The sequence below is a fragment of the Chrysochloris asiatica genome, unplaced genomic scaffold (genome assembly GCF_000296735.1).
Source record: "Chrysochloris asiatica unplaced genomic scaffold, ChrAsi1.0 scaffold00006, whole genome shotgun sequence".
Lineage (NCBI taxonomy): Eukaryota > Metazoa > Chordata > Mammalia > Afrosoricida > Chrysochloridae > Chrysochloris > Chrysochloris asiatica.
Genome location: NW_006408524.1, coordinates 35,107,471 through 35,121,246, shown reverse-complemented (window position 1 = coordinate 35,121,246; position 13,776 = coordinate 35,107,471). Strand labels below are relative to the sequence as shown.

The following is a 13,776-nucleotide window of genomic DNA, read 5'->3' as shown; positions in this document are numbered from 1 at the left end:
AGATGTTTTGTAGCAAGGAGGGGAGTGATTAACTTTTCAGTCTAGGAGTGGAGGTCCCTTGGATCATCAAGGGAGAAGAGCGGAGAGCGGGACCCTACCCAGAGAAGTAAGAAGGCATCCAAAAGATGCCTGAGATGGAGACAGAGACAATGACGTGGAGATGGAACAGTTGGGGACTTTAAACACAGAGAGGGAGAGGGGCTGTGTGCTGACGACCATGGGGCAGGCTTGTAGTGTATACCCTTTGGTTGGTTGATGATGCATGAAGGGGATTGTAACCATGGCAATAAAACGATATACAATAGGATGAATGTAAAATTAATGTTCTCCCAGGTAAACTATCACATAATTCACAATAAAACATTTTAAAAAAAAGAAACATGTTCACAAGGGATCTGGGATTTCCTACCCTGAAGAAATCTGAAGTCTTCACATCTATGATTTTTGTCTCAGGCAACTTCTGGTGTGGCCTCCATTTGGCAGATAGTCTTTCTCACTCCAATGCTGCGGCATGTAATGTTGGTGAGTGATGCCCGCAGGGCTGGCTATGGAATCAACACAACCGACACCAGAATCCTGCTTCAAGGTGGCTTCACTGCCCCACATGTACAGGAAATAAAGGTAAGTGAGTTTCTAAATTAAAAAACAGCTTCTAACTAACAGCAACTTATGAAGTGTAAAGAAAAGCTCGTGCTTTGGGGGACTTTTTTTCTCCCTCATAAAACTGATTTTATTTTTACTGGTAGGAGTATTCATTAGAAAGCAGCTTGATTTTTTTTTTTTTTTTGGTGTTGAAATCACATTTCTTGTCCCAGGATTCCCTTTAAAAGAACATATATATATATATATAGTAAATGTATATACTTGTTGTTAAATGCCATGGAGTTGGTTGTAACTCATAGCAACTCTACATAGGCTTTCCAAGGAGTGGCTGGTGAGTTTGAATTGACCTTGCAGATCAAACCTACCCTATCCTACAGTGCCACATATACAGGACTCTGTATATGGACTCCTGGTGTGGAACTATTGGATAAAAACTTCACTGAAAAGTCAGTTTGAACCGCAAGGTCAGTGGTTCAAACTCACCAGCCGCTTCTCAGAAACCACATACAGGGTCGCTCTGAGTCAGAACCGACTCTACGGTGCTTAACAACGACAACATATATATGTATATATATTTTTATATACGTAAAGAGAGAGAGAGATTCTTGGTGTGGCACTGTAAGATCAGCACTGAACTGCAAACCACAAGGTCGGCAGTTCAAACCACCACTGCTTCTTTGGAATCCTATAAAGGTCTCTACAAGTCACAACCGACTCTATGGTACTTAGCACACACACAAACATAGGTTGTATATATATGTTTTGTTGTTGTTCTTAAGTGCTGTCAAGTAGATTCTGACCCATAGTGACCCTGTATAGGATTTTCCAAGGAGCAGCTGGTCAGCTTGAACCGCCGACCTTGCAGTTCAGATGGCTTTGCAGTCTGGTGCATTAACCCACAGCGCTATATATATATATATTAGTTGTTGAAATTGGTTCTGACTCCTAGTGACTCTGTTCATAGTGACCCTGTATAGGGTTTCCAAGGTTGTAAATCTTTGTGGGAGCTGAAAGTCATATCTCTCTGCCACTGGAGCAGCTGGTGGGCACAATCTGCCTACCTTGTGTTTTGCAGTCCAGTGCTTATCCTACTGAGCTACCACACTCCCTTATCTAATGTTGTTGTTGCTGTTGGTAAGTGCCATTGAGTCATTTATAACTCATAGCTACCCTCTATAGAGTTTCTGAAAATCAGCTGGTGGGTTTCAACAGCTGACCTTGTGCTTCAAACTGACCTTGCGGGCCAGTGCTTTACCCTACAGTGCTACACCAGAACTCCTATATGAGGGAGTTTCAAAAAGTTAATGTAAAAATAGAATTAAAAGATAATGAAAATTTTCCAAAACCTTCTTGAAGCCCAATTGTAATTTTTTTCACCTATCAGCTACCATATGATTGGTAACCATGTGATCCACCAATTCTACTCCTAGGTATATATCCAGAATAAATAAAAGCAAGACAGAAATATTTATACATGAATGTTCATTGTAGCACAATTCAAAATAGCTGAAAAGTAGAAATAGATTAAATGTGCACCAACAGATGAATGGATAAACAAAATACATAAAATGAAATATTGCACAGTCATAAAGAATAATGGTAGCGTTGTTGTTGTTGTCAGGTGCCATCGAGTCGGAACCGACTCATAGCGACCCCATGTACAACAGAACGAAACACTGCCCGATCCTGGGCCAACCTCACTACCGCTGCCACACTTGACACCATCAATGATGCCAGCTGGCCGATCCATCTCATTGGGAGTCTTCCTCTTTTTCTCTGACCCTCCATCTTACCCAGCATGACATCCTTCTCCAGCGACTGTTCCCTCCGGACAATATGTCCAAAGTATGAGAGACCAAGTTTAGCCATCTTGGCCTCCAAGGAACGCTCTGGCTGCACTTCTTCCAAAACAGATCTATTGGTTCTTTTGGCAGTCCATGACACTATTGGTTCTTTTGGCAGCCCATGATACTTTTAGTATTATCCTCCAACACTACAACTCAAAGACATCAATTCTTCTACAATCTTCCTTATTCACTGTCCAGCTTTCGCATTCATATGAGGTTATTGAAAATACCATGGCTTGGGGCAGGCGCACCTTAGTCCTCAAGGTGACATCTTTGCTCTTCAACACTTTAAAAAGTTCCTGTGCAGCAGATTTGCCTAATGCAATACGTCATCTGATCTCTTTACTGCTGCTTCCGCGAATGTTGATAGTTGATCCAAAAAAAAAATGAAGTCCTTGACAACTTCAATCTTTTCTCCGTTGATAAGAATGTTGTTTATTGGTCCAGTGGTGATGATTTTTGTTTTCTTTACATTGAGATGCAATCCATACCGAAGGCTGTGTTCTTTTATCTTCATCAGTAAATGTTTCAAGTCCTCTTCACTTTCAGCAAGCAAAGTTGTATCGTCTGCATATCACAGGTTGTTAATGAGTCTTCCTCCAATCCTGACGCCACATTTTTCTTCACAGAACCCAGCTTCTCATATTATTTGCTCAGCATACAGGCTGAATAAGTATGGTGAAAGAACACAACCTTGTTGCATATCTTTCCCAATTTTAAAACATTCAGTGTTCCCATGCTCTGTTCTAATAACTGCTTCTTGGTCCAGGTACAGATTTCTCAGAAGTACAATGAAGTGTTCTGGAATACTCATACTTCGCAATGTTGTCCATAGCTTGTCATGATCCACACAAGTGGTTACGAATAGGGCTGTGAGCCACATGGTCAGCAGTTCGGAACTACCAGCTGTTCCAGGGGAGAAAGATGAGGCTTTCTGCTCCCGTAGAGATTTACAGCCTCAGAAACCCTGTACAGGGTCACTATGAGTTGGAACCAACTCCATGGCACATAACAACAACAAAAGAATAATGAAGTCCTGTTACATGCTACAGCATCGATGAACCTTGAAACATTAAATTGAATGAAATAAGTCAGTCACAAAAGGACAAATATCACACGGTCTCATTTATAAGAAATATCTGGAATAGTTGAGTGTATTTGTTGTTATTAAGTGCCATTGAGTTTGTTCTGACTCATAGTGACCCTGCATAGGGTTTTTTAGGAGAGCCTTTTGGATTTGAGCCACCAACTGTGCCATTAGCCATCCAGTCCAGTGCTTATTGTAGAGCCCAACACCAAAATTTATTAGTGGTTACCAAGGACAGGCATGCATGAGAGGAAAGGAGAATTTAATGGTTAGGGGACACTAAGCTTCCTCAGTGGGTGTAGTAGAATATATATGAACAGAATTTATGTCACTGAATTATGCATATGAAGATTGTTAAGATGTAAAATGTTCTGCTGCATATATACTTGCAAAAATAAAAAAAAATGAACAAAAAAATTCAATGTAAGTCAATTAATTTGATGTGATATAGAGATTTTCCTCCTATGATAAAGTAAAGGCAGATGGTGGAAATAGGAAATACATTACAGACAAATACCATAATTGTTCTTAATAGCACTGACTACATAAAATTAAAAATTTTCATCTAGATGCATAGAAATCATGTTGTGGATGCAATGTACGTACTAGTAAAGAGCCAGACGTTGATGCAAATCTTGTTTATGGTAATTCTTAGCTGTTGGATCTTGGGCTTTGGGTTTTCTCACATGTAAATGTAGACAATAATAAGAATTAACAGTGTTATTATAGTCAATGAGCACATGGAAAGTGCTAAGAAAGGACATGCAAAGACTTAATGCTAAATGAATATTAGATTCCAGAAACCACTTTATCTTGATTTAACACTTTGAAATTTTCATCTTGTATTTCTGTTAGGCTTTGGTCATTTGACGAAGCAATTGATGACCCTGGCTGATGGACACGTGGTGCTGGCATTAGAAGGAGGACATGATCTCACAGCCATCTGCGATGCGTCAGAAGCCTGTGTAAATGCTCTTCTAGGAAACGAGGTAAACAACCTCAAAATACAAAAGCAAAATAAAACAAAACAAAAGGTAGAGGAGTAAAGAACCAGGAATGTAGACATACATAGTTTAATGTCTTAAAAAAAAATGCTCATAAAACAAAATTTGTAAAATAATGCAAAGTTTAATTATGAAACATTGACCTGTTCTAAAGTTTTTTTTTTTTTTTAATAAACTCTTTATTGTGAATTGAGTGGTTTATAGAGAAAATCATCAGTTTTACATTCAACAAATCATATACTTTGCTTCAGTACATTGTTGCAATCCCCTCCGTGCACCAACAATTAAAAACATTTACCTCTATTTACTCTAACCATTGCATTCCTCCCTGTGTCTTCCACCACCCCCATCTTTCCTCTGCCAACCACCCTCTGATTGTATATTGCCTGCCTGTCATCCATGTCAATGGCTATCTACTTGCTAGCTCATGAAGCATTTCCCCCTCTCCCACAAACCATCATAGATTGTTTCTTTTATCAAGAACAACCCCCTCCCCTTTTATTGAAATACAAAAGCACACACACACACACACACACACACACACACAAAAGAAAACCACTCAGGAATATATAATCATTTAAACAACCGAAGATCACATTCTGCAAGTCAGCCTCCTGGCTGCCAGCATACAGCCTTTCTCTTTCCATGAATCTAGGTTCCTCCGATACTCTATCTCTGCATGACATCACCTCTGTCTCTATCTCTGGTGTCTCTGCTTATCTGGTTTTGGTCCCACATTCCGCTAATGCTCTTCTCTCTTGATAGACCTAGGGTCCTCTGCGTCTGGAATGTTAGATGAACTACTCCCACTTTTTGTTATATAACTTCTACCTTTACAGTTGTGACAATCACAATTAGGTATGATAACAATTACTAACTTTTGAATCAAATGAATCCTATCACCATCTCCTTTCACCAGATCCATCTAGACAATAGGAAAAGTATTCAATGGGGCTTCTACCTTCCCCTGCACATGTTCTAGTTTATATGCTATGACTTTTGTCCAGTTAAAAAATTCACACAACATGACCCTCAATCAGATTATTGACAAAACTAAAAAAAATGAATAAAGGTAACCCTTGGAAAGAGGAATGTTTTGTCTTCTGAATCAATCACTGAGTGCTGAAACACTGAATAAGCTAGAACTCAAATGATTTTTCTTGATATTTCCTATAGGATTGTGATTGCTATTGTTGTTAAGTGCCACCAAGTCAGTTCTGACCTTTAACAACCCTGTATTGGGTTCCTAAGGAGTGGCTGGTGAACTTGAACCACCGCCCTTGCAGTTCAAATAGGCATTACAGTCCAGCGAATGTGTGGTCCATAGCACCACATCAGAATTATGATAATAGAGGGGAAAAGGGACATTTAACAAAAATTGGTAAAATTATTTTTCTATCTTCATTTAAAGACTCTCAAGGCCAAGAGATAGATACTGCTCCCATCTTATCATTGTTAAGTGCTGTCAAGTCAGTTCCAACTCATAAAAACCCTGTGTAGGATTTTTAAAGAGCAGCTGATGAGTTTGAATTGCCAATCTTGTGGTTCAAACTTACAGATGTTATAATGACTCTGAAAGAGACTGAGAAATCCATCCAAAGTTAAAGAGCCAGAATGCATTAAACCTAAAAATTGAACTTGAATCTAAATGGCTAGAGGTCATTTTTCCCCCCACATCATATAACTAAATTGCAGCAACTGTTTCTGACCATTCTGCCAACCTTAGTTAAAATCACTATGAAGTTCACTTCCAGATCATGATAAGCTGTTGGATGGTTTCATTACATTTCAGCAAATATTTAAAAGTTTGTACAAAAATATTTACATATCATTGGTTCATTTAATTTTCTAATGACTACATAGTATTGTTGGATTCCTGGTGTAGCACTGTGGGATAATGCACTGGATGGAAAGGTCAGTTTGATCCTCAAAGTCAGTGGTTAAAATTCATCAACCTCTTCTCAGAAACCCTCTACAGGGTTTGAGTCAGAATTGACTTGATAGCACTTAATAATAACAACAACATATAGTAATATTAAGAATATTGCATATATTTTTCCTTCATATTGTGAACTTGCAGTATGTCTTTTCTGATAAATAAACATCTGCACAATCATTTAAAAATGCATCACTCATAATGAATTTTTAACAGTAACTCATGTCTTTCTCATATTTATGTTAAAAAGTACTTTTTCTTCTGTACATTGAACACATAGCATTTACTGTCATCATTATCTTATAAATTTATCATGTTTCAAAATTATTATTTTGCCATATTTATTGAAACTCAAATATTGCTTAAGTACTTCATTCTGTTTAATTTTGGACAGCACAATACTCCAAGGATCTAACTGGTTTCTGATTCAGAGACGACCTAATTCAAAGTAGTTAACATTTTCTAAAGTCTTAGAGCCTTTTTGATATTTCTCTAAAATAATGTTAAGCAGAATTTTGGTTTATTTGAAACAATGTAGGAGTGCAAATATATATATATGACAACAAATATGGATCTCTTCCAATCAGTTGGCCAGGTAGCTCTCTTCCAAATTTCTTGGTATTGTTGAATGAGTACTTACAGTGCTTCCTCAGTTTGTGGAAGTATTTAAATTTTATTCCATCAATTCCCAGAACCAGTGGTGGCCGTGGAGGTGATTTTGGTAGGAATGACACCTTTGGTCATGGAGGAAACTTCTGTGGATGAGGTGGCTTTGGTGGCAGCTGTGGTGGTGGATATGGAGGCAGTGGGGATAGTTATAATGGATTTGGTAACAATGGAAGCAATTTTGTAGGCGGTGGAAGCTATAATGATTTGGGCAATTACAACAATCAACCTTCAAATTTTGGAGCTATGAAGGGAGGAAATTTTGGAGGCAGAAGCTCTGGCCCTAATGGTGGTGGAGGTCAATATTTTACCAAACCACGAAACCAAGGTGGCTATGGCGGTTCAAGCAGTAGCAGTAGCTATGGGAGAGGAAGAAGGTTTTAATGATTACCAGGAAACAAAGCTTAGCAGGAGAGGAGAGCCAGATAAGTGACAGGGAAGCTACAGGTTACAACAGATTTGCTAACTCAGCCAAGCACAGTGGTGGCAGGGCCTAGCTGCCACAAAGAAGACATGTTTTAGACAATATTCCTGTGTATGGGCAAAAAAAAAACAACCCCAAAACTTGAAGACTGTATTTGTGACTAATTGTATAACAGGGTATTTTAGTTTCTGTTCTGTGGAAGGTAGAAAGCATTCCAAAAAGGGTTTTAATGTAGATTTTTTCCCCACAGCCATGCTGTTGATTGCTAAATGTAATAGTCTGATCATGATACTGAATAAATGTCTTAAAATACATATTTCCATTTTGTATTTTTAGTTTACTCAGATAAATTAAGGACTTCTCTGTAGACCAGATTTTTTGTTGGTTTGTTGGTTTTGTTTTGGTGTGTGTGTAGTCAGTATTCCTAAATTATCTGATTGATTTTAAATATAGAAACATTTTAATGAGCTAATAGCGGTTAAGCAGTTGACAACTAACTGAAAGGTTGGCAGTTCAAAACTATCCAGCAGCTCTGAGGGCGAATGACCTGGCAGTATGCTTGTGTAAAAGATTATAAGTCAAAAGTTCTACTCTGTCACATCATGAACTTGCTATGAGTCAGAATCAACTTACTAGCACCTAATAACAACAACAAATAGAAACATTTTAGGGAAACAAGACTGGTTTTGATATTTGCATTATAAAGGCTATGCCAGATGTGCAGAAAATCACAGAAGGTTGTGGATTGTGGCTCCATGGATGACTGACCTGCCCAGAAAGAAATGTTACCCGTTTGCGAAAAGCCAACTACTTTTCCAACTGTGTGGAAGGAAATTATGGATTTCACTGGCTCTTTTAGAGCATACTCGTTCAAATGAGAATCTGTCTTTATGCTCTTGTAATATCTGCATTTGGCCTAACTATATTCTTCCAAGGAAGGATTTCTAATAAGAATGGAGTAATTTCACTTGTGGTCTTTTTCTTTAAAAGATGACTATATCTCAGAACAGATTCCAGTGATTTGTATGGAGTTGCATGTTTTTTGTTTTTTTTTAATTTTATCCAAGTGAACTAAAAACAAAGTGAGTATTTTTGTGTTTTCCTTGCATACCCTTCGTTGGGGAGATATATTGTCACTTAATTGTTTGTGCTATTCCTAGAAACCAAGCATACAACTTTTATAGAGCAGTTAGTGACAATAGGAGAGCATCTCCTGAATGAAAGCTTGAAACCTGTGTCTTTTCTTACACTTTTAGAAAGACCAGGCCTAAAACAGAGGAGGATATAAAACTCTCAACTGGCTAACCATAGAGATGCTTATGTGAGGTGCTAGAAGTAAGCAGTAAGTGAAAACGGAAAATGAAAATATTAGATTTAGCTATTTTGACTATTTAATCAATTTTAAATATCTGGGTGGCTTACAATAAAACTGATTTAGTTATTTGAATTCCATAAATTCCATCTTGTCTCGGTTAGTTGACTATCTACAATTGCATAAGTAAAACCTAAAAGTTGTTCGTTCACCAGGAACTAAAACAAGTGGGATTTAAATCATCTATCTATATATTCTGTTTTTGTTTTTTCCCATTGAGACCTCTTAGGGTTTAAACAATAATTTAGAATTCTCACAAATTACTTTAAGGGTAACAAATGGGTTTAGTATACAAAATTTTTAAAGGTAAATTTTGGTGTGTCAGCATACTGAAGAACAAAGTTAAGAGAAAGAATCATTTTTTAATGAAAAATGGAATAAAAATGCAAGTGTGTTGTACATTATAATTCATTTTTTATGGAAATGAAAATGTAATACTTGAAACAACTCAAGAAACAGAGTTCTCCTCACTTTCGTTGACAATATAATTTATAGTCCAAGGCCTGATTCTTTGTATTTTTCAGTTTAAAGGTCATCATAACTAACAGCATAGCTACATTGAAGTTTTAAATTTCATTCCTTTAGAAAAAATCATATTACATCTACTTCATCACTAAAAAAAAATGCACACAAACAGTTTCTCTCTAGTTTTACCTGGTAAATTCTAGGTAAGAAAATGAAAAAGGACGTCTTTGAGATACGTTATTATTACAATTTCAAATCCCAACTTCCTTCCAAGCTCACTTTTCAAGTGATTAATAGGGCAATTATAACTTATTATCTAGGATTTCACTTTTACAAATAGCAAAATGTTGTAAAGTTTGAGCTGAAAATATTGGCAGGACCTACTTGGGCTTCTCAACATTGAGCACGCAACTGAACTCAAATTAGGTAGGTCAAGACGGGCCTTTCTGAGGGTCTCTGCACTTTGTCAGATGTATTTATTCATGTGCAGAGGATTAGAATTCATAAACATTTTGCTGATTTTTTTGAATGTTATTTCTTTTTCTTGTTGTTCTTGGCCAAGCCATGTCAATACTGCAAAATGCTGCTTCATATGGCTTATTATCAGTAGAATAATATGTATTACATAACCAAAAGGAAATGTAAAATCAGCAGGAACTTTTGGCTCTATACCTCAGTGTAGAGAGAAAGATGGGCAACAAAAAAACTTGATTTTTAAAAAAGTAAGTTATCTGTGTGCTGTACCCCAAACAGACATTTTCTTCTTTTTAAGTATTTCTTTTTTTATCATGAATGTGATCTAGTTAGCAAAACATCTCTTGACTGTGCTTTTAAGAACTATGCACAGGGTCATTCAAAATAATATACTATTGGATTAAAGCTAATTTGAGCATGGTACAGGAAATTCCTAGAGGCAACTGATTTTGAAGACATACCAGAAGTCCATTTTTTTCTTATTCTTGGCAAAGTTCAGAGCTTAGATTTATCATTACAATCAGTGCATGATGAATATTCTTGTACTTCATCACTGAAGCAACTAGTCACACTAGCTTGAGGTTTGCACGATTTAAAGTGCCTATCTAAATGGGAAGAATCATTAGCTTACTTGGAAAGATACCAGGGATCCTTAAGTGAGTAGCCAATAGTTTTTAAAATTAGTAATTGAAACATCTGTGAGATTCACATAGAATCTGAATTTGGTAATCTGTATTTGTGTTAGTTGGCAAACAATGTCACAGTTGTTTTAAGGATAAATCTGCCTACTGTATGCTAAGCCAATTAGAAGCACCATGGGTTGTATCTTCAGAAAGAAAAATTTCCCAAAAGGTGAGAAAAGCTTGGCATTCCTATGGAATTTACAATGAAAACATTGAAAATCTTCAGGCAGGTAAAAGCAAGAAAAAGATATGCAGTAGTAAGATTCTTGGATAGTGAGTTGAAATCTGGCCATTAAAAGACCACCTGTAAAAACAGAATAAGACAGTTTTAAGCTTGTTAGGGGAAAAAATGAATTTCCATAGATTTGGAAACTGTGGCGATGATAATACAATCTCTGGTTCAGTACTTGAGTTTGGAGCAAATATCTTGTTTTGTTGCTGATCTCCCATAATCCCCTTAGGGTTTGGCGTTCTTTCTCTTGCTCTTTCTTGCTTGCTTCCCTTCTTCCCTCCATCCCTCCCTCCATCTTTCTCTCCCCCCCCCCTCTCTCTCTCCCTCTTCTCCTTTTTCTCATCTTTTCTTTGTAATAACTCTGTTACCACATGTTGAGTAGGCTCAGCTGCTTTCATTTGACTTGGATTTCGGAAGCAGTGGCTAAACTTAGTGATTGTGTTTGTTGATAATCTTTCTAAAATGACTTTTTTGCTCTAAAGCTGCTGAAAGAAGTCTCTTGAATTGATTTGAGAAGTGTTGACAACCACCCCTGAGGTGAGGTCTTGAAATGTTGTTGTCCAAGTTGCTCATCAGGGGTTTGTTTGTACTAGATTGTGAATGGGAAAGTCATTTTGCCATCTTTTTTATCCTTTAGATTGTGTATGGCTGAGGTTTACTCCACTGGGGAATTTGTGTGAATCTGGGAAAGCTTACAAGCTTCCAAATAGTTGCAATTCATGAGTAGAGGAAAGGAGAACCAAATGCAGGAGAAATATATGAAATGTCAAAATAATATTTTTCCATGGTCTTCTCTTAGTCTTTGAAGACTCTCCACATTCAGAAAGAGAATGTATGGATATCTAAAGAGACCACAGATATTTTGGAAAAATATTATTTGAAGATTCTTTCCAGTGTATATGTGGCCAGTGATGTTCCATTTTTATATTTGACAAAGGCTTATGAGAAGCATGTACTCCGAGAACCAATATGATTTGGGATTTGTTTTGTTTTGCTTATCTGCTTTAACAAATGCTAAAGGACGTAGTTTTCTGGTTAATTCAAAACTTCATTAGGCAGATTGTTCTGCATTACTTACCTTTAGTTATTTCAGAGGGTAACTCATAGTGACCCTGTATAGGGTTTGTAAGGAGTGACTGCTGAGTTTGAACCACCAACCTTACAGTCCAGAGCATTATCCCACAGCACTTTAGCAGTGGGGAAATATTTTAATAAAGGAAGTGACATTTTACTTTCGAATAAGAAGTGAAATTATGACAAGTTAAAATCAAAGCAAAAGATTTACCTTGTTTCCTGGTTAATTGTTGTGGCTGTTACGTGCCATGGGCTCACTTCAACTCACAGTGACCCTAGGCACAACAGAATGTAACACTGCCGTGTCTGGCACGATCATCATAACTTGTTACACTTGAGCCCATTTCTATGTCAATGTGCCAATCCCTCTAGTTAGGGACTTCCTGTTTTTCCCTCACCCTCCACTTTACCAAGCAAAATATCCTTCTCCACAGACTGATCCCTTCTGATAATATGTCCAAAGTATGAGAGTTGAAGTCTCTCCATCCTTGCTCTAAGGAGTATTCTGGTTGTACTTCTTTCAACATAGATTTGTTTGTTCTTCTGGTAGTCCATGACATATTTTATATTCTTCATCAACAGCATAATCCAAATGTATCAATTCTTTTACAGTCTTCTTTATTAATTGTCCACCTACCATATGCATATGACACTATTGAAAATAACATGACTAGGGTCAGGTGCACCTTAGTCTTCAAATTAATATCTTTGCTCTAGAACACTTTAAAGAGGTCTTGTGAAGTAGATTTACAAAGTAAAATAGGTCATTTGATTTTCTGGCTGATGCATTTGTGTTGATTGTAGATCCAAGCAAAATTAACTCTTTGACAGCTTCAGTCTTTTCTCCATTTACCATGATGTTTTTAATTGGTCCAGTGGTAAGGATTTTTGTTTTCTTTACATTGAGGTGTAATCCATACTTAAAGCCGTGGTCTTTGAACTTCAACAGAAAGTATTTTAAGTCCCTTTGCTTTCAGCCAGTATGGTTGTATCATCTGCATATCACAGGTTGTTAATGAGTCTTACTTCAATTCTGAAGTCTTATAATTCTTCATATAATCCAGATTCTCAGATTATTTTTTCAGCATAAAAATTGAGTAAGTATGGGGAAAGAATACAACCCTGGCACCTGCTTTTACCGATTTTAAACCATTCTGTATCCCCTTTTCAATTGAAGGACTGCCTCTTCATCTGTGTACAGGTTACTCACAAGCACAATTAAGTATTCTAGAATACCCAATCTTTTCAATGTCATACATAGTTTGTCATGATCCACACAGTGGAAAGCCTTTGCATAGTAAATAAAGCACAGATCCATCTAACAATCATATCCCTAGTTTCACGTCCTCTTCTGAATTCAGCTTGAGTTTCTGGACGTTCCCTGTCAATGTAATGTTGTAGTTGTTTTGGAATGATCGTCAATAAAATTTTATTTGCATGTGGTGTTGGTAATATTGCTCAATGATCTCCACATTCTGTTAGGTCAACTCTCCTTGGAATAGGCACAAATTTGAATCTCTTCTAATCAGTTGGCCAGGTAGATGTCTTCCAAATTTCTTGGAATTGATGAGTGACTGCCTTCCAGTGCTGCATCAGCTTATTGAAAGAGTTCAATTCAATCAGCTCCTGAAGCCTCGTTTTTGGCTAATGCCTTCATTGTACCTTGGACTTCTTCCTTCAGTACCATTGGCTTGAGAAATGCTGACTGTATTCTTCCCTTTTGGTTTCCTAACTCCAAGTCTTTGCAAATTTCCTTACAATACTTTATTGCCCTTTGAAATTTTCTGTTCAACTCTTTTACTTCCTTATTTATTCCACTAGTTTTATCACCTCTCTGTTGGAGATCAAGTTTTGGAGTTTCTTTTGACATCCATTGTTTTCTTTTCTTCCGTTCCTGTCGTCTTAATGT

General features: G+C 37.1%; 1 protein-coding gene across 2 annotated transcripts in view; it reads left to right on the top strand.

The window, feature by feature from the left end:
• HDAC9 (histone deacetylase 9) overlaps positions 1-13,776 on the top strand; it is a 717,483-nt gene that overhangs the window by 627,489 nt on the left and 76,218 nt on the right. For both annotated transcript variants that reach the window (XM_006832232.1, XM_006832231.1), the window contains one exon: positions 4,393-4,526. In XM_006832232.1, coding sequence (XP_006832295.1) covers positions 4,393-4,526 — 134 coding nt within the window. The remainder of the gene's footprint in view (positions 1-4,392; positions 4,527-13,776) is intronic.